We start from the raw sequence: 21,100 nt of genomic DNA on the forward strand, positions 1-21,100 counted from the left end.
CAATTTTGATGTCAGAGCAGAACAACCCTGCCATTTTGATCCGCTTGTTTCCATTGTTCACAAATGCAAGTGGCTTTTATGAGAGCCTCTCTGCTTTATTTAATGCTAAAACTGACAAATTTACATGTAGATAGACAAGTCAGTCTCTTTGTCAGGCAGTTGCTTTATTGAGTCTGATGTAATTTGCATTGCACACTGGACTATGGGTCTCAGTGGGGGACTCCAATAGAGAAAAGGTTCCACTTCATACTGCCATGGAAACTGACACAACAGAGGACTTTTACTAACCTTTTATTTGATTGGTGTCACTGACAAAACTGTTTTCCTTTCCTTTGGGGGAACACTTTGCTCGTTGCAGTATCCAAGCTTGTTTCATATCCGTTATTTTTTGTGAATTGAAGGTGTTATTTAGTTGGCTTTTTTCAAACAAATGTATCTAGCTTCCTACTTAACAACCACTGGATACAATTCTATCTTGGATGTTTTTCCTGAAGTTCACAATCACTGAGGGACAGTCTTTCTGCTGTTGGACCGTATTGTATATCGGGATGCACACATGCCTTTTATCAAGGCTGACTGTTACCACACACAGGTACACCTCATTATTATAATGCTCCCTGATGTTGCTTTTACTAAAAAAAAAAAAAACGTAGGCAAGAGGATTAAAAAGCCAGGCTTCCATGCCAGGGATCATAGAAAGTATTTGGAAGCCCTCCAGCAGAGATAACATGCAAATTCCCATCTTTATCAATGTGATTAGAGCACATTTGAGGTGAGACAGGGTGATGTTGACATGAATAGAGCATTATCCCCATCATTAGCATCGAGAAATGGTTTTCAGGGTGACCTTCCATCCCCCCTTTGTTTTTAACAGCTGCACAAAGTCACAACACTTTGTGTACGGGTTAATTGTGGACATTTTGACTGCAAAAGGAGTTTGGTTCTTGTAGTTAAACGTGTAACTCGGAGCTTTAATAAAAAGAGGAAATCATTACCTTTAGATAACTTTTGATATCTTTAAATTTAACAAACGAAGTAGAATAATCTATCTGAATATATATGTATATAACAGGGTTGGCTAACCCTGGTCCTGGAGAGCCACAGGGTCTGCAGGTTTTTGTTTTATCCAGATCGTTAACTGCTTAATTGAACCAAATATTGGTCTTAATTAGGGAAAATGTTCCTGTGTTCAAGATATCCACTGACTGGTAATTAAGAGAGACCTGGAAATCCTGCAGGATTGCGGCTCTCTAGGACCAGGGTTAGCCACCCCTGGTATATAACCACCACCTGGACTTTTCTCATCTAAAAAGTGCATATGAACTACAAGGCTTCGAACAAAAAGTACTCCTATACCCTTTCATCTGAATTAGCTGGATAATGTCAGGTTGGAAGTATTTTAATTAGTTCCTTACTTAATGAAATGCCTGATGATTATGTAAATGTCCTGTATGCAGAAGTGTTTAGTGGTGACTGATTTTTCAGTCGGTTTAGATTCTCCAACTTTCTTATGCTGTGTGAATTTTAATGACCAGTTTTACCTCGCATATCAGTCTGAACGCTACCAATTAAAGAGGAAGTTGGGTAAAGCTTTGAATGTATTGCCAAGGATGTGTTCTTAATCCTGTGTGGTTCTTCTTTTGATTCAGGGATGTTAGGCATCAGTTGCTTAAAAATAATCTTTATGAAGCTGCCATTCTCCATGGTGCAATTCACTGTCTTTACCAGCCTCTTTGTTCAATTGAAACGGCATTAGTGACAACTTTCAGCTGTTTGCACTGATATAAACCAGAAAAGAAAACCAGACCCAGAAGAAATTTGACATGAACTTGCTTTTCATATAAAGCAGATTAAAGGATTGTCTTAAAAAAAAAAAAAACATGTAGGAAGCCTTCTGTTGGTTCATACATTACCTACAAAGCTGTGACATTTTGTTAAACAGGCTTGAGTGACGTTTTCTGAAATTAAAATCACATTTTGTTTGGACTCACAACTGAGGCATTTGCTTAAACATTCACATAATATTTGTTTGTGTGTGTGAGTAGGCAGCAACTCGAAGCAAAAAAACAAAGACTCTGTCTTTAAATTGTGAGGGTGGGGATGTTGACATGTTGGAGACAGTGAGGAATGCTTGCACTTTGAGTAAAGGAGAGAGTTTGACATGGTTTTGGCAGCACAGACTGCAGTGAGTCTGTAATTGATTAGGTTGTCCATCCTGTTCTATACACACAAGTGTGTTAGTGGTCAAAGTTGTGTTCCAGTGCAGATGTTGAGGCATATTAGATTTAGATTTTTAAGTATTACGAATATTCCCATGAGTATTATAGTTCTGAAAACAATGTGGTTTCACAGATCACTTTGAACTCTGTGACAACTCCTATAAAAACAAGTTTCTCATTCTGCTGACCAGTGATTTTTGCACATCAAAAATATTTTTCTTATTCTGTTATTTGTGTTTCTGTAATGTAATACAGCATTATCAAGCGTTTAAGGAATGTATTGTGTGCAAAGGTAATTAATCAGGTACATACACAGAATACTACAGAATACTTATGTTTCTGAATTTCTTAATTTTTTATAAAAAATTATTTCAGTGTTGGTGTATTTGTTACACTTGAGTTCTTAGTTTCCCCAAATTAATGAGTTTTTGTTTTATTTGCTTTTCAGTGGGCAGTTTGCCGTGGTCAAAAAATGTCACGAGAAAAGCACAGGAGTGGAATATGCTGCAAAATTCATCAAGAAGAGGAGAAGCAAGTCCAGTCGGCGAGGGGTGACCAAAGAAGACATTGAACGAGAAGTGGGCATATTGAAAGAGATCCAGCACCCGAATGTGATCACCCTGCATGATGTGTACGAGAACAAAACGGACGTCATTTTGATCCTGGAGCTGTGAGTAGAGCCGCTGCGCCTTTCGCCACTTCAGTACATGTCACGCATCGAGGGTTTAATTAGAGCGAACTGGTGGGAAGTCTGGCTCAGGTTGTGCTTTGAATTATAGATATGTTCTTCTCAATCTTCCGTTTTTCTGTCTGGATTTGGTCTGGGTTAGGGTAAGAGTTGATACTAAGACTTCTGTAAAGGTGAGTGTTTCTGCTTGGTTACCTGAGATGCAAGTATTTGGACATGTTTTTGTTAGGTTGGCTAGCAATGCAGAATGGCTATTGTAGAGCTAATTAAATGGGTACTGATACTGTGGTGTATAATGAGAAGTCTTTCTATTTGATCACAGTTCAGAATAAACAATCTGAATATAATTTTTCATTGTAAATTAATTATCCCCGTATTAACTGCCAATTTAGGAAATTGATTGGGCTTCAATCGTACGATCGAGTGATGGTAGGAAGGCTCTGAGGTACAGTGGAAACAATGCAGTAGAATTTAATTTGAAAAATCAGTTAATTAAATAATATGATAAATGTAAAATGCAAATAAAGAAAATAATGGATTTAATAGGCTAAAAAAAAAAACTCAGTCCTTCCAGTCACTATGCACGTGATCAACCTCTCACACCACACCCTACTGGCTTTGTGTGTCATCCAATCCCCTTCATGTATTTATTTTTCAGTACATGTTATGCCGTAAGATTGCACAATAAATTAGTGAAAGAATAATCTCCCTATAGTATCCTGTTTTGCATTTGCAAAGCGAAGGAGAAATTATGTCCTTCAACACATTGCCCTGCTGATGGAAAGCTGCATTGAGTTTTGAACAGCCTGCCTGCTCTGACTAAAAGTTAGGATGTCTGCTTTTAAGAGTGCAGCTGGTTCCGTTGTTTTTATTACTTGGCTGAAGGAAGATGGGATTATTAATTTGCCGTTGGTGTACAGATGATGCAATGCATCCTTGTTCTTACGAATTCTATCTTGATTGTTTGCAAAATAAATTATAAATGAGATCAATTCATTCACGGGGGCGATGCATTTGAATACATTCTGGTTTATTGCTGTATTGGAAGTGGATAATAAATGCAACATATTGTTTATGTACTAAGCACAAGTCTTTGCTAAATCAGGAATGGTTCAGCTCAAGAATACGTATTTAAATTCCATTAGCATGCTATCAGACTTTTCTTCACATCAAGGCATTTAAGTTTTCAGAATAATAAAACTAAAAAATAAAATGTTTACTAATATAACGGTGTACTGTTCTATGTAAGGTTACTTAGTGTATGCTGTAGGCCATTTGTAGTTTGAACTTAGCTGATGACTTGGTTGTGTAAATATGTTAAAGATAATGATATTTGAACGTTTCTATTCTGTATTTGTGGATTTAAAGAAACTTAAAGGGAGCACAGTGTGGAAAAAACATCAAGCATGGGTTCGGAATCCAATATTGATCAGCTCTTTAAATAATTTTAAGATCTGATACCTCAACTCCAAAATCACTGTTATATATTTCTTTAGCAATGTGAGTTACTGTTGCTAAATGTGATACAGGGCTGGAACCTGGCAATGATTTGAAATATCATGTCAGTACTGAACTCACTTAACATTTTATTCTGCACATCAGCACGCACATGTCAGACACTCAGAAAATTGTGTTTAAGAGCTCAGAATGACACTCATCATTTAGTTAATTAATAGGATATGTGGAGAAGTGCGGAGCGTGTGGTTTGTTTTTCTGTTCTACAAAACACCCTCCTTGGAGTCAAATTACAGAGAATGTTGTGCTTGTTGGTTTCTTCATTTCTTGTCACATTTTATTATTTTTATTATTCTTACGTACGTTCTTCTAAATCAAAAGCTAAATCATTTATCTTCAGGAAACCTAGTTCTTTGGATGCTTTGGGGAATTCGACTTCTGTTTGTAGCAGAGGATATGCAAAAACACTGTTCACAACTCTGAATTGGATCCTTTCTTACTGGGGTAGAGAAATGGGCAAACGAGCATTGGGCATCTTTTTAAATCTTCCTGTGTAAACCTCTACTGATTTTTTGCCGAGGCTTGTTCAGATAGATACTGCTAATATGAAACTCATAAATGGTGTTTGTGAGTCATAATTGACAAGCCTCCAGTTTGCAGATGTTGTTTTCTTGTGCTTGTTTATAGTGGTGGGTTACAGCTTTACCAATTCACTTGTTTTCAGTCGTGCCATGATTGTAATTCATATATCCAGCAGCTTCCCTCACCCACTGCTTCTCCTAAAACAAACAGCTGATTTAGTAATTCATCTCATTATGTTTGCTAAGAAAAGGAAAAAAAAACTGACTTTTTGCAAGAACAATGCTTTTAATAGTACACAAACAGGGTGGTAAATTCCGGGGGGGGGGGGGGGGTGTCTTGGAAGTATAAAATCGAACCTGGTAACCATGACAACATTGCATGCTGCTATTTTCACATATAATCCACTTTAACTTCCACTAGTAATGGTAAGATTTTGAAAATGTAAGGAATTTCACAGATTTGGTGTTCAGGTATTTTATTTCTCTGATTCAAAACTCTTATCATGGAAATCGAAGAAATTGCTTTGCAAATACTGTGTTTTTCTCTACACGCATTAGATTGAATGCAGGCGTTGGAAAAGAATTAATTTACATGATTTAAATTAGGCTTTCATTTTGGTCTGGGCTAGGGTTAGAGTTATAGTACTTTTTTTTTTTTTTAAGGTTAGCTTTGCTTTTGAGTTCTGTTGGGTATAGACTTGTATGAGGCCTAGCTTTACTTTTTCATGTTGGCTAGGGTTGGGGATCAGGGTGTTCTTAGGACTTTGAATGAAGTAGATATCCCATTGATGTAATAGTGGTGTGTATAGATGATTGTAGCTATGCGATCAGCTTATATATTTTGAATTGATGCATCTCAAATTAAACTGAACAGCTTCCTCTTTTCTTGTTTACACTGGTTTGAGAGAGCACTATATAGACCTGTCTGTTCTAGATTTTTCTAGTGCTTTGGTTTTACTTCTGTGTTTGTTTTTCTTTCATGCAGCGTGGCAGGAGGGGAACTGTTCGATTTCCTGGCAGAGAAGGAATCCCTCTCTGAAGAAGAGGCCACTGAGTTTCTGAAGCAGATCCTGGATGGCGTTTTCTACCTGCACTCCAAGCACATCGCTCACTTTGACCTGAAGGTATGAGCAGTTTTGTTTGTAGAGGAAGCCACTGCATAACAAATCCTTAAACAAAGCACAGAACAAAGCAGAAAAAGGGTTCCTCCTTTATTGTGCTGTTCACTATTGTGACCTTTGCAGCTCCCAGTTTCCAGGGATTGTTATTGAACCAACATTATTTTATTTCAGTTGCATTCTTTTGCTTTTATTTGTGTCCACGGTGCTGTTCCCCGGGCCTTGGGAAATGTTCATGCTTTTCCTTTTTCTTTTTTTTTTTTTTTTCTTTTCTTGTCATCCAGTATTTAGCTGTGATGAAGATGCTTGTATGTGTCAGTAAATGGTGTTTTATACATTATAAGTCCAAAGTTCAATATGTAAAATTAAGCACTAGGGAAAATGTGAAGCTATTTGCATATCAACTAAAAAATAAAAAGCGATCCAGCAGTGAGCAATGCAAAAAGGAAATGCAACCTGTTTTGTATAACATTAGCTCAACCTCCATACTGTCCAGCCAGCACGGTCTCGGAATTGCACTCCATTACAAATAGCTTCAGGATTCCCTCCTCACTTTCCATCTCGATTACCATATGCTTTCAAATGTTTTTGTGCCCTGAAATTGTGCCCTTTTTATTCCGCTTAAGAAAATCACCAAGAATATATTCAATTTAGTTTTTAATACAACATTAATATGTACTTGCTCACACTTTCCAAACTGAATGCAGCTCTCATGATTTATTTTTCTCCCTGCACTGCACCGTGTTACACAGCAGATAGAGCCGGTTATTGCTTTCCAGAGAGGACATCCTCCAACTTTGCATCTGATTTCCCTGTTTGATGCCTGTTTTCCTGCTTTCCCCCACAGCCTGAAAACATCATGCTTCTCAACAGAAATGTGCCTCACCCCCGCATTAAACTCATTGACTTTGGGTTGGCTCACAAAATAGACTTTGGCAATGATTTCAAAAACATCTTTGGGACTCCAGAATTTGTAGGTCAGTGTCTCATTTTACATCGTTCTGTTTTTTTGTTTTTTCTGGTACGTTATTGGGCACTTGCGTCCATGTGCTGGCTGTACATGTAGCGTTGGAGAAAGGTGATGGATGGTGACCTTGGCAGTGAGTGGATATCTGCCGCCTGCTGCCAAAAGCACTTGTGCCCACAGCTCTGGATTTATAAACCTGTTTACTGACATCCCTCCAGCCCCTGTCTCTACCTAATCATTGCTGTTATGTAATGCAAGCTAATATCTAGCTCTGCAAAACTTGCTACAAAACAACTTCATGTCAACTTAAAAACTGCACGACACCATCCATCACCAGAGGCCAAGACACTTTCAGATCAAAGAGCACAGGGCGATATGCACAAATCGAAATTGTAAGCTGTGCCAACCTGATCATGATCATGTATTTTCTTTAACATTTTATGGTTTTGTTTTCATTTTACACATGAAGTTCAGCTCTTCACAGGTTGCACATAAATAGGATGATCGTCTCAGCTTTTTGCTCTTGTGCTAAAAAAGTTAAAATTGCAAACCCATTCTAAAGTGGTGAACAATATTTTGCATTACTACTAGATTTGTACTTTTATAGTTAAAACCTGGAGAAGATTTTATTTTTGAAAATGCACACTATACTGACTGTCAACACTATAATGACCTATATGAGCCTTTCAATTAATAAATGATCTACAAGACTATAAAAAACATGATGTACTGCAACCTGAGCAGTTTCATCCAATAGTTCAGTATGTCTTTTTTCCTCTCTGCTTTTTAGCTCCAGAAGTAGTGAATTATGAACCTCTTGGCCTTGAAGCAGATATGTGGTAAGAAATGAATTCTGCAAAGCATGTTAAAGTGATCTTAGCTTGACATTTCTATTTTGTCATTCTTTTTCTCTTGTGTTTTTACTTTCAGGAGTGTTGGGGTGATCACGTATATACTGTAAGTAAATTAATTCATTAATAATAACTTAAACATTTGTTTATTTTTAATTATTCAGAAAATGTTTAACACTGCATCTATTTTTTAATATGTACATTCTTTTGCACAAGAATGTAATTGCAAAAACAAAACTAGTTGCTAATTTGATGGAATTAGTAAAACAGTACCAGAGTAAGAACGCATAGCAATGTACAAATATTATATCATGCTGAGAATCCAATACTATTATATAATTTGTCCATTTCTTGCTGGAGATTATGACCTTTTTCCACACTGAAGCGAAGCTGGAACATTTTGCAAAATGGTTATATAATGAGAGTGCTGTGAAGATCAGTGATAGCCAGCCTGCACAGAACTAGAACAAACAAAATGAATAACACTTCAACGTCAGCTAAGGTTGTGTACTGGTAGAGAGGCCCGTGTCCCTTTGGTAGGTTAAGCATTCATCCATATAATTTCCACTGTCCTTTTTTAAATAAATAGAGAACCACTCTTAAAATCCTTTGGTATTCTTTCATTTTCACTAGTGACAAGCCAGTCTTCCTTCTGCAGTGACACCCAAACAAATACTTCCAACTTTTCCACTTCCAGCCAATTAGCTCATGTCTGCTTCAGTTTGTGGATTGCGACCCCAAGGTTCACATTTCAGCTTCCTCTCCACCTGCGATGAATTCATTATCTTCCCTTTTTCTACTTGATAAAAATGTATCCCCATAAGTCATGAGATCAATTTCTTCCTTTTGTCATATTTCTATTCCTACTCCACCTACTTCAAGGCCATTGCTTCTGTAAAACCATAAATCTGGAATATCAGACCTGACTCGCTGGTTCTGTGTCACCACTGCTGATGTGCAAAAGAACGGAAGAACATCCTTCAGTTGCATTTGGATATTTGACAGAGGAGACTGGGCACATCATTAAAATTAATCTATATAACTCAGAAATGCATTTTAATTACACTGAATCCTCAATTTTGAGCTTACCACCTTTGATATTAAACTCATTCAGGCCCCTGCAAACTGCCTTAAATAAAGAACTCTGCTCACATTTAGGTTTTGTTAAGATATGCAAGTGTAGAGTTCGTCTCTGGCCTTAACAAGTCACTGGTGCGAGGCATTGTGACAGAGTCAAGTCTACACTTAAGTGGGGGTGCTATTGGGAGTTGTCACTTAATCCTCTCACACTATATGACATATTTGTATGCCTGACCTAGTTTGAATCTTATTTGGTAGGTTGTTAGTGCTCATCCACATTCAGTTTGTTATATCTAAAATACATTTCACAGTGGATGCTTTTTGAGTTTTTTTACATTATGGTTAAAGCACATTGTACTGTAGGAATATATTCCTTGTTTTTCTTATATATGCACATGAAATATTGAGGGTAATCTTGTCTATAATGTATAAAAACTACTTTCTACCTAGTATTTGTATAAAGGGCCTATATACAATGTCCTGTTTGTGTTATAGGCACAAATACATTCTCATATGATATGAAATAAGTGCACACTATTGTAAAATCCACAACATGCAGAGTAATAAAGATGGTGTTTTTCTGCATGAGTGCTTCATTAGTTCAGTCTAGTCAGGCTCTCCGAATGCCCCACTTCACCGTTTTTATGTTCTTCTTCTTGACAGCTTGAGTGGTGCCTCTCCCTTCCTCGGAGATAACAAGCAAGAGACGCTGGCGAATGTGTCTGCTGTGAATTATGAATTCGACGAGGAGTTCTTCAGTAACACCAGCAACCTGGCTAAAGATTTTATCAGAAGACTTTTGATTAAAGATCCAAAGTATGTGGTTATCTTTTCCATTAATTGTTTCAAAATGTGTGTATGTATGTATGTGTGTGTGTGTGTGTGTGTGTGTGTGTGTGTGTGTATATATATATATATATATATATATATATATATATATACACACATATATGTATGTGTGTGTGTGTATGTATGTGTATATATATATATATATATATATATATATATATATATATATATATAAAATACCAGGAAAAATAGTTTCTTCTTGTTAATGTAAGGGGGGGTGGGGGGTGCACTTTGTCTGGCTAGGCAAAATGAAATCTCTCTTGTTTTACTATTGACTTTTTATTGCTGAAACAAGGAGGTCAGTGAAACTCTCATGTCAGCTCTGCTTATGATGATCAGGACTCAGCAGCTTATTTTAGTTACTTTAAATTACCGATACCCCATGGCCTGAACCGGGGGATTAATTATAAATAAAAAATGTAGGCAGCAATTAGTTAAATGAACTACTTCAGAGGACAGACCAAGTATTCTGACACCACAAGGGTGATGTGAAAGGCTCAGCCTTATCAGATTTTTTTATTTTGATAATTGCACTCATATCCTCTCTTCTGCACGGAATGTATCTTTCAGTCTAACCCAAACTACATCAGGTCATGCATTTCCCTTTTCTTCTCTGAGGGTGTGGGTTTTTTCTTTCCAACTTCTCTTTTATTAAATCTGTTTTGTCCTCATAATCAGTGATTCAGGGTTTTTTAACAAGAAGTAAAACTGACCAAACCTGGAAGTTATTGTCTTGTCTTACCACTATTTAATGGTTACATTATTTAAAAAGTATTTTCTTTTAACTGAATGCATCATGGAAAAAGCAGTTGTATAATTTGACTGCCATTCATTCTCAATAATTATAACTCTTATCAGATACATAAGCAGCTGTGCACTAATTTCAGTATCCTTAAATATAGTTTAATTTACTTGTTAATCTTGCATTTCTTAATATGCATTTCTTCCAGAAAAAGAATGACAATACAAGACAGCCTACATCACCCCTGGATTAAGGTGGGTCCCACTGTGTTTGTAATTAGGTCACATAAGACCTTCACTGTAATTCTCATAAATAATTGCAGGTTTACTGGGATATTGGCACGTAGATATGACTGGCTAAAAAGGTGTATACCAAGGCTCTTGTTCCAATGTCTTTTCTTTCTTCCCTTTAGCCCAAGGACACACAGCAGGCGCTCAGTAGGAAAGAATCTGCTGTGAATATGGAAAAGTTTAAGAAGTTCGCAGCCCGAAGAAAATGGAAGGTAGCTTTTGTTTTTTGGATTGTTTAGTCCCCCTTGCTCTTCTTTTTTGAATATCCTTATTAGATCTTATTAGTTGTTTTTTTTACCACATAAATACCTTTGCTGAGCTTGGGATATTTTAAAGAAGGTAAAAACACTATATATTTTTTATATATGACATACTGCTGGAAAGTGAGTTGTTTTTATTATTATTTTTTATTTCTTAGCAGACACCCTTGTCCAGGGCGACTTACAAAGTGCAATAATACATTGCAGTTCAGGCATAATACATTTTACAAATTTCACCCCCCTTCAGAAATCTCATCAATTTCACTTAAAACTCCTGTTCTAGAATAAAAGCACCTTTTTTCCAAGTTATAATCTCCAATATCATTTCTGGTTCGTTGTAACACATTGTCTCTTCCCCGTTTTCTTTTGTTCAGCAATCGGTGCGTCTCATCTCATTGTGCAATCGGCTGTCAAGATCCTTTCTGTCTCGGAGCAACATGAGCGTGGCACGCAGTGATGATACTCTAGTAAGTAATGAATGTAATAAAAGACCCAAGTCTGAAAAATGTCTCTCTGTAGTGCTGGTAAATGTCACAAGCTGTATTTCCTCTTTTAAAATGTAATGGGGACAATGTATGATTTTGTTAAATAAGCAGACCTGACTTGGGGGTAATAGATTTTGAGTCCGAGGGCTAATTGATACTGAAACTTCTGATTTCGTCTAATCCTTCATGGCACTGCTGTCCCTTAGGGAGTTTAAAAAACAACACAACATTGTAGCAGCCGAGTAATATGCGATTCTGGGCTCCCAAGTAAAGGGTTAATGATCTGTGAAACGTTTTGTTGCCAATTAAGATGTGCAAGGTACTTAACTATCCCAAGATTTAAAAGTGGTTGTGGTTCTGGGTTTAAGATCACTGCCTTATACACTTCAGAGGGCCTGTCCGTCACCTCTCGGCTGCCGCATAACAGACCTAGATTTCTCCCCAGTAGTTTGGTGGTGTTGCAAAAGGCTTTTTTTTTTTCTTCTCCCCCAACACCCTCTTTTTGATGGTAATTCTGTGCAAATCTTCATGCATTGCTTTGTATTTACCCAGATTCTCCCTTTTCATTTGACCCGATTATCTGCTGAGCCTTATAATCTAACCAAATAGTTTTTGTTCCAATAAAACCCTGTTTTCTTTGCGCTGTCTGCAGCTGTCGAATGGGACTTGAGCGCTGGTCATGGCTCATTGTAAACGCTCGAATGGCCATAGCCTTTTTCCTTTAACTGTATTACATTCTTTCTGTGCAGTGAGCATTCCAGCACTAGTCTCATATTAGCAAATCTCTCAGATTATCTTGGAGGGTCACATGCTAGTTTGACTATTCCTGTCGAAATTTGATTCTCCAAACAAAAGATACAGTGAGGGGGAAAAAGTATTTGATCCCCTGCTGATTTTGTACGTTTGCCCACTGACAAAGAAATGATCAGTCTATAATTTTAATGGTAATTGTATTTTAACAGTGAGAGACAGAATAACAAAAAAATCCAGAAAAACGCATTTCAAAAAAGTTATGAATTGATTTGCATGTTAATGTGGGAAATAAGTATTTGACCACTTCGACTTAGTACTTGGTGGCAAAACCCTTGTTGGCAATCACAGAGGTCAGACGTTTCTTGTAGTTGGCCACCAGGTTTGCACACATCTCAGGAGGGATTTTGTCCCACTCCTCTTTGCAGATCCTCTCCAAGTCATTAAGGTTTCGAGGCTGACGTTTGGCAACTCGAACCTTCAGCTCCCTCCACAGATTTTCTATGGGATTATGGTCTGGAGACTGGCTAGGCCACTCCAGGACCTTAATGTGCTTCTTCTTGAGCCACTCCTTTGTTGCCTTGGCTGTGTGTTTTGGGTCATTGTCATGCTGGAATACCCATCCACGACCCATTTTCAATGCCCTGGCTGAGGGAAGGAGGTTCTCACCCAAGATTTGACGGTACATGGCCCTGTCCATTGTCCCTTTGATGCGGTGCAGTTGTCCTGTCCCCTTAGCAGAAAAACTCCCCCAAAGCATAATGTTTCCACCTCCATGTTTGACGGTGGGGATGGTGTTCTTGGGGTCATTCCTCCTCCTCCAAACACGGCGAGTTGAGTTGTTGCCAAAGAGCTCGATTTTGGTCTCATCTGACCACAACACTTTCACCCAGTTCTCCTCTGAATCATTCAGATGTTCATTGGCAAACTTCAGACGGGCCTGTACATGTGCTTTCTTGAGCAGGGGGACCTTGCGGGCGCTGCAGGATTTCAGTCCTTCACGGCGTAGAGTGTTATCGATTGTTTTCTTGGTGACTATGGTCCCAGCTGCCTTGAGATCATTAACAAGATCCTCCCGTGTAGTTCTGGGCTGATTCCTCACCGTTCTCATGATCATTGAAACTCCATGGAGCCCCAGACTGAGGGAGACTGACAGTTATTTTGGGTTTCTTCCATTTGCGAATAATCACACCAACTGTTGTCACCTTCTCACCAAGCTGCTTGGTGATGGTCTTGTAGCCCATTCCAGCCTTGTGTAGGTCTACAATCGTGTCCCTGACATCCTTGGACAGCTCTTTGGTCTTGGCCATGGTGGAGAGTTTGAAATCTGATTGATTGATTGCTTCTGTGGACAGGTGTCTTTTATACAGGTAACGAGCTGAGATTAGGAGGACTCCCTTTAAGAGAGTGCTCCTAATCTCAGCTCGTTTCCTGTATAAAAGACACCTGGGAGCCAGAAATCTTGCTGATTGATAGGGGATCAAATACTTATTTCTCTCATTAACATGCAAATCAATTTATAACTTTTTTGAAATGCGTTTTTCTGGATTTTTTTGTTGTTATTGTCTCTCACTGTTACAATACACCTACCATTACAATTATAGACTGATCATTTCTTTGTCAGTGGGCAAACGTTCAAAATCAGCAGGGGATCAAATACTTTTTTCCCTCACTGTAGATATACATTTTTTAAATTGTTCATTTTATTATTCCTGTTTGCAGAAACTGCTGAACAAAATAGATTAAGTTGCATGGTTTCTTTATCGTTTAAAAATCAAAATCCAGACTGTAAATGCCAGTTTGTGATGAATATTCAGCTAGATGAGAAGCCTGGCTGGATTACATTTTACCAAAGATCACACCTTCCTGATATTTTCCAGGACTTCTAGTTAATTTAAAACATCAAGAATGTTTTAGATCAAAATCATTAACTATTTCAGCATTCCTCACCCAGCTAAAGATTAAATAAATAAACTACAACTTTGACAACTGCAAGTGTTTTCTTTAAAGGACGAGGAAGACTCCTTTGTGATGAAAGCGATAATTCATGCCATCAACGATGACAACGTCCCTGGGCTGCAGCACCTTCTGGGATCTTTGACGAGTTACGATATCAACCAGCCCAACAAGGTAGCCAAGCAACCGTGCAACTCAACCTCTCTGCGTATCGATCTGATTTCTCCAACATAAAGCAGTCTCTGTAACTACAATTTCCTTGTAGTTCTGATATTCCCACTGTTGCTTTACAGAATCCAGCTCTGGTTAACAAATATAGCATTATGTGCATGTATATATAGATATCGCTTTATCTGTGTATCCTTATAATGGGCTTTTGAAAGGTTGTTTTCACGTTTGTTGTAATTGTGAGGAAAAACGAGGCATTAATGCAGTTTTTCAAGATCTGATACAAACTAGGAAGGAATACTCTTTCATCTTTGCTATAAACACTTAATTGTGTCACAGAACAGAACATCATTATGTTCCGTGAAATTGCCAGGCAGATCCGCGGCAATAATGTTTCTGCCATTAAATTGAAGTGTGAAGGGGGAGGGCCCAAGGAAATAGTTTTGTACAGTAATGAAACAAAAGCCGCCACCAATTTGACTGCATTGCTAGGAGGCATCCAGCTGTACATCTTCATTAAGGGATTTTCTGTTAACGGATGCTTTACATCTGAATTATTCCCTCACACCGTGTCAGTTATTTAACCTTCACTCATAATGTAGACAATTTAACCTTCTGCTTAAAAATAACAGGAAAGAGGAGCGTGTTACAATAGAAAAGCCATGTTTTTTATTTTTTATTTTAATGGAATTATATCATGTAATCCTGAACAAATATGCTATCTTCCCATTTTTCCTTCCTTCGTACACATTCTACCAACTGCAGACATTCATTATAGAGGCATGTTTAGGGTTGTTTTAGAAATAAGTCATTTTTTCTTCTCTTTTAGCATGGGACGCCTCCTCTTCTCATCGCTGCTGGCTGTGGAAATGTTCAGATACTTGAGCTACTTATAAAGAAAGGAGCAGAGATTCAGGCTCATGACAAGGTTGGTACTTCCAGGTTCCTATCTGTCTTGGGCGTCTTGTTTAAAACCTTAACGTAGACTGTACAGAGTCACTGAAGACCGCATAATATCGGCTAGTACAGTAAGGCTTTTGTTACTGTGTGTTGTGGTCCAAAAAAACCCAGATCAATCTCATATAAGAATAGTATAATAGAAATTTGGTTAGACACAGTATAAGAAATGTGATTCAAGCAAGTTTACCAGCTGTGATTACATTTTCTGTGATTCACCATTTCTAACTACAATCTGGTTTCTCTCACAGTCGGGGGCGAATGCCATGTTTTACGCAGCTCGGAATGGTCACGTGGGAACCTTAAAATTCCTCAATGAAAAGAAGTGCCTTCTGGATGTTCAAGATAAGGTAACTTGAAGCCTCTGTACACATTTGCACAGTCTGTGAGCTTCCTATGCAGAAACCGAATGATTCAACGATCATATTCAAATGAAAATGGCTCGATATTCAAACCCGTTTCTCACACCTAATTTCTGCAAAAGTGTTCACAGACGCCTGCCCATATGTACCGCATCCACTGATCAGGGCTATTTGCAGTTTCCATGGATACAGATGAGACGTGAAATGGCATTCTGTACAATGCTGAGCCTCTTTCGGCAAGGTGCTGATTCTGAATTCCCAATGTTCACAGCGGTTTATGAGTACCATTTACATTTCTGCATTGTAATTAATCCAGCTGCAAAGTGTTCAACAGATGTCTGTAACTTAGAGCATATTGTTGTGCTGCTTTACTTTGATCTGACAATAGTTTTATGGTTCCGCTGTGTAGCTTTTGGCATCTCCACTGTTATTCAGTGAAATATGCGATCAATCAATTTACAGTGTTTTTTTTTTTTTAAAGGTTTAAGATCAATTGGTTTTCTGCTTTTGGAATTTGCCCTGCTATTTACACATCATTACTGCATACTTTCACTTATCAGCACATTAATATATACTGTATATTAACAATTCATAAGCATATTAAATGTTTTGTTTTCCTATTATTTGTAATATTGATAAAATACTAAAAAGCGTGTTCTTTCCTGTCAGTCGGGAGAGACTGCCCTTCATGTTGCTGCGCGGTATGGGAATGTAGACGTGGTGCAGTATCTCTGTGATATTCAAGCCAATCTGGACCTCCGGGACAAGGTATGTGCCATTTATATTCCCCCAAATGATGGCTTTCACAACATCACCCAGCAAATAATATTCAATCCCACGTAACTCAGGATTGTTGTAAATGTTTTTTTCTAATAGTTGAAGTTTTTATTTTCTTGCTTTTTGAATGAATCCTCAAAAGCAGGACAAATGCTGTGTTTCCTGAGAGTTGGAGACTCGATTCAAACCCAGGGTGACTGTATTTTCTTCATACAGGAACAGGAAACCCCCTTACATTGTGCAGCTTGGCATGGCTACTACCCTGTTGCCAAAGCACTCTGCAAAGCTCACTGTAACGTCAACGTCCAGAATCGAGAGGGAGAGAGTCCGCTCCTGACCGCCTCCGCCAGAGGGTATCGCGACATCGTGGAGTGTCTGGTGGAGCACGGCGCCGATCTGGATTCCACAGACAAAGTGAGAGAACCCACAGTGACCGTCTCACACCCAGGAGCATGCATAGATATCAGTCAGTCTCCAAAGGACTTTTTCTGTACCATATCCACCTCTTATGTCGTAGAATTCTGTGAACAAGATTGCAATGAATTGTTGTAAGGTGCTAGATGTTGTGTGTTAACTTTTCCATAGGAACAGGTGCATTTGTACTTTATCTGAAATGGTCTATTAGTCTTAGGTGTAGCGTGCACGTATCCTCAGAAACGGCATTTAGACCATCTGTTCCTCTTCACACCGAGTCCATAGTGCAAAGAACTAAGTCGTTGTTGGGCTGATACAGCTGCCTTTGATAACACTTTTGTTCAGCCAGTTTTGCGTTAAACTTTCAAACCCTTGTTTCATTTTAATCTGTGCCCATTAATTTACATATTTTCAGTTATTCTTGGTTTTGCAATGATAAAGCACGAGCCTGGGTTTGTTTTAGGATGGACATATTGCGCTGCACCTCGCCGTGCGTAGATGTCAGATTGAAGTGGTGAAGTGCCTCATCAGTCACGGCTGCTACGTGGATGTGCAAGATCGCCACGGAAACACTCCCCTGCATGTTGCCTGCAAAGATGGCAACGTACCGATCGTATTATCCCTGTGTGATGCGAAGTGTAACCTGGATATTCCAAACAAAGTATGCAACTATCATGTCCTGTATTTTGTTCATGTCTTTATTGTGCTGTAACATTTCCTCATTCCTCGTTATTTTATTTGTTTGTCATTGTTCTTGAGTTTGATGAAAGCCTTGCCCTGCGCTTCATGTTGTATAAACCCAGGACTACATCAGGCTACAGACATGTTATCCTCAGCTGACCTTCTGCAAAAGGATTGTATTATTCCATCCATTCCCTGACTGAAATGGAAGTTCTATATTGTTTATAAGTACATGGTCATATTTTTAGTTTTTAATGCATTCATGACAAAAACAACCCATTTAACACTAATTAGGCAGTCGTCCCATTTAATTTAATTGTCCTAATTGTATTGGAAAAGCAATATAAACTCTTTATTTGCTACATTACAGTATGGAAGAACCCCACTGCACTTGGCAGCCAACAATGGATGCCTGGAAGCTGTCCGCTGCCTTTGCGTCGCTGGTGCTAACATAGACGCAGTCACAGCTGTAAGTACAAATACAACAATATATACATTTTAATAGACTTATATAGTGGATTGTTTTTTAATTACTCTTTGTATTCAGTGAATCAAATTGTCAGAACACATTAACTGCAGACCAATACGAATTGATTATGAAATTGCCTGGGTCATCGCATTAATAAAGATTTTCTTGTAAAATATCCTCTGTCATATTGGGGGAAATTAAATTATTATACTCTGCACTATGTGGTCCCATCTTTTATAGTCTTTTTATTTGGTCCTGCTAATGGAAGTATAATGATTATTTAGTAAAAAAAAATATATTCTGCCATTCTAAAGTTAGAGAAGTTCTGTTTCTTATGTTGCATGCTGTTGTATAGTATCAGTAATTTCACCTAAACTGACAGGAAGTGAATGATGTAAACAAAACATCAGACAAATGTTTAGACATTCAGCAAGTAAAACATCACTATGCTTCCCCAGTTTTTGGTTGTAGTTTACTTTTAATGTTGTGCATTGCTAAGCATTAACAATCCATGTTCTTCAAGATCAGATTTTCATTTCGTTTCGTTATCCATAAGCATGAAAGCTAAGGTATTGATTAGCTCTTAATCTACCAGCAAAGACCTTGCATACCTCCCTCCCCCTTTTCATGTACATTCAAATATCCCATCATTTTAATACTGTTGTGTTGAGAAACTAGTGAGTGAAAATCCCGTGTGGTTTTAGCTGAAGGACACAAGCAAGCTTTCGCAAGGTGCTTTCAGCCCATTTCAGCCGTGCTCTTAATAAGGCCGTCTTGGCTCTGATAGCTTTGCGGAAAATAGCAGCATCGCTCAAGATCCAACCAGAGGACACTAGGTTACACTTGATGAACAATGAATGGGCAATAAACTGGAGCAGTCTTCCACTAATTAGCCTAAATCCACGGTCTTCTGGAGACGACAGCAATCGATAAAACTCACTCTTTTCGCAGTGTAAGGTCACAGAGGGTTTTTAACCTGACATCTATGAAAATATATCTTACCAGCTAGCATAGCAAAACTTAGCAACCTGGCACGAAACACTCAGAGGAGGAAAACCATGTCCATTTCTCATTAAACCTGCTGTATATTTCCTGATGCGTGGATCAATCAGTTTCTCTAATTTGTCAGCACTGTGGAATATCTACAGCAGCAAACCTTTTTTTAGTTTCATGTGAATTTACAATGGCCATGTTCTAATATTCATAAAAATACAATTATATTTTTGTTCGTTTTGAGAGAGCATAAGAATTCCAACTAACCCTTGTTTTCATTTATTTTATTTTTTGATCCCCTGGAAATTATCCCATATTCCTAAATCAGTTTCTTCAATGGAAATATATGGTCCCCACCACTTGAAATGTTGACTACATAAATCCCCACTGTATTTTCTAACTGTAATTTAGGCTTCATATTGATGTGTTAATACAATCATTGTACTGTGTTTGATGCTATAACAATTGTTCTTTAAATTAGAATCATTACTCCAGAATAGTCCCAGGCTTCAGGTTTATATTTGCTTATCCATTTGTTTTTATTATTGCTGTAATTACTTGTTTTATTACTATGAAAGCCATATATCACCAAATAGTATGGCTTGGCTCCCACTGAGGAGGACACAAGTCTGCAATTCTTCCTGCTGTAAGTGAAGCACGCTCACGATTCGAGCAGCCGATTTAGCATCTGAAGTTATCCTTCTGAGAGAGAGAGAGAGAGAGAGAGAGAGAGAGAGAGAGAGAGAGAGAGAGAGAGCATAAAACAACCTGAAAGTTGTCAGGATGCTGAAAAAGCCACAGTTTGTCCTGTCACGCTTCAGCACTCTTTAATTGGCTATGGAAAGTGCTGTTTAAATTGCCTGCATATTAACCAGAGGTAATTACAGTCAGGTGGAGTGTACTTTGGTTTCCCCTTTTATTGATATTCCCCATCTTCAAAGGAAGCAGAAATCACATCGCTTTTTTTTTTTTTTATATAGATGCAGACTTGTATTCTGTGTACATCATGATATGAATGCATTTGTCAAATTCACTACATTATGGGTTACCACATACAATCATTTAAAATGCACGTTGTTCATTGACAATCATGATCTAGAGGTACACAGGCTGCAGCTAGCAGCTCTTCCTCACATGGTACCCAGATTCCCATAATCCTTAGCAGCATTTAAAATAACTCGCCACTGAGATTACAGCTCTTAGCTCTTTACAATTTGCCTCTTACTTTAATGAAAAAATATATATAATTTCTGTTGTCCTAGTGATGGACCTTTTGCAAATGAGTTTATTGATTTGGTTCTTCTTTCCAGCCTCAAGGTTCTATTGACAATTGAGGCTGGCGAGGTAGTGAATTTATTGTGGCATTTCATTTATTGATATGTTTTATTTACTAATGAACTTTACTACTTCCCTCTGCTTAGTCAGCTTAGTCAAACACTTCCCTCTCTATCTTGCCCCCACGTTGTTCTGAGCAGGCTCTGACTATGTGATGCAAGTCTGTCTTTGCTGGGAAGATGATTGAGGTCAAATGTAAAGCTTTACTTTTTCAGTTTTCATTGCTCTTTCCGCTCCAGCTTTTTTGAGGGGCCCCATCAAAAGCAAAACCACCACAATAAGAAACGCAATGAAAGCTGCTGTCATCTCTTATCCTCCTGCCAGGCAGGCATATCAATCTGCCCGTCTCATGGCTTTTGTACATTTACATCAAAAGGTTCAGAACAATCTCTGACCTGCAGTAGCTTTTTAAATAGATCTTCTTTTTCTAACAGGATGGGAAAACTGCAGAAGACCTTGCCAGAAATGAGCAGCACGAGCATATAGCTGTCTTACTCAGCCGGCTTAAGAAGGTAATTAAGTGTGTTTGTGGAATTAACCTGCCGTGATGCAGGCAACACAATGGTTTAAGTATTGAGACATTTGTAGTACAATAAACCTATGCCCCTGGAGTATATTACTTCAATCAGTCTAGCTCAGCTCTTACTTCAGAG

General features: G+C 38.2%; 1 protein-coding gene across 2 annotated transcripts in view; it reads left to right on the plus strand.

The window, feature by feature from the left end:
- The window catches only part of dapk1 (death-associated protein kinase 1), a 53,751-nt gene that overhangs the window by 24,614 nt on the left and 8,037 nt on the right, over positions 1–21,100 (plus strand). For both annotated transcript variants that reach the window (XM_066710596.1, XM_066710597.1), the window contains exons 3-19: positions 2,668–2,889; positions 5,929–6,067; positions 6,909–7,038; positions 7,819–7,867; positions 7,959–7,985; positions 9,623–9,775; positions 10,759–10,804; positions 10,963–11,052; positions 11,475–11,567; positions 14,346–14,465; positions 15,289–15,387; positions 15,668–15,766; positions 16,448–16,546; positions 16,772–16,969; positions 17,433–17,630; positions 18,021–18,119; positions 20,882–20,959. In XM_066710596.1, the coding sequence (XP_066566693.1) occupies positions 2,668–2,889; positions 5,929–6,067; positions 6,909–7,038; positions 7,819–7,867; positions 7,959–7,985; positions 9,623–9,775; positions 10,759–10,804; positions 10,963–11,052; positions 11,475–11,567; positions 14,346–14,465; positions 15,289–15,387; positions 15,668–15,766; positions 16,448–16,546; positions 16,772–16,969; positions 17,433–17,630; positions 18,021–18,119; positions 20,882–20,959 (1,939 nt within the window). The remainder of the gene's footprint in view (positions 1–2,667; positions 2,890–5,928; positions 6,068–6,908; positions 7,039–7,818; positions 7,868–7,958; positions 7,986–9,622; positions 9,776–10,758; positions 10,805–10,962; positions 11,053–11,474; positions 11,568–14,345; positions 14,466–15,288; positions 15,388–15,667; positions 15,767–16,447; positions 16,547–16,771; positions 16,970–17,432; positions 17,631–18,020; positions 18,120–20,881; positions 20,960–21,100) is intronic.

This window comes from Amia ocellicauda, chromosome 8 (genome assembly GCF_036373705.1).
Source record: "Amia ocellicauda isolate fAmiCal2 chromosome 8, fAmiCal2.hap1, whole genome shotgun sequence".
Taxonomy (NCBI): Eukaryota; Metazoa; Chordata; class Actinopteri; order Amiiformes; family Amiidae; genus Amia; species Amia ocellicauda.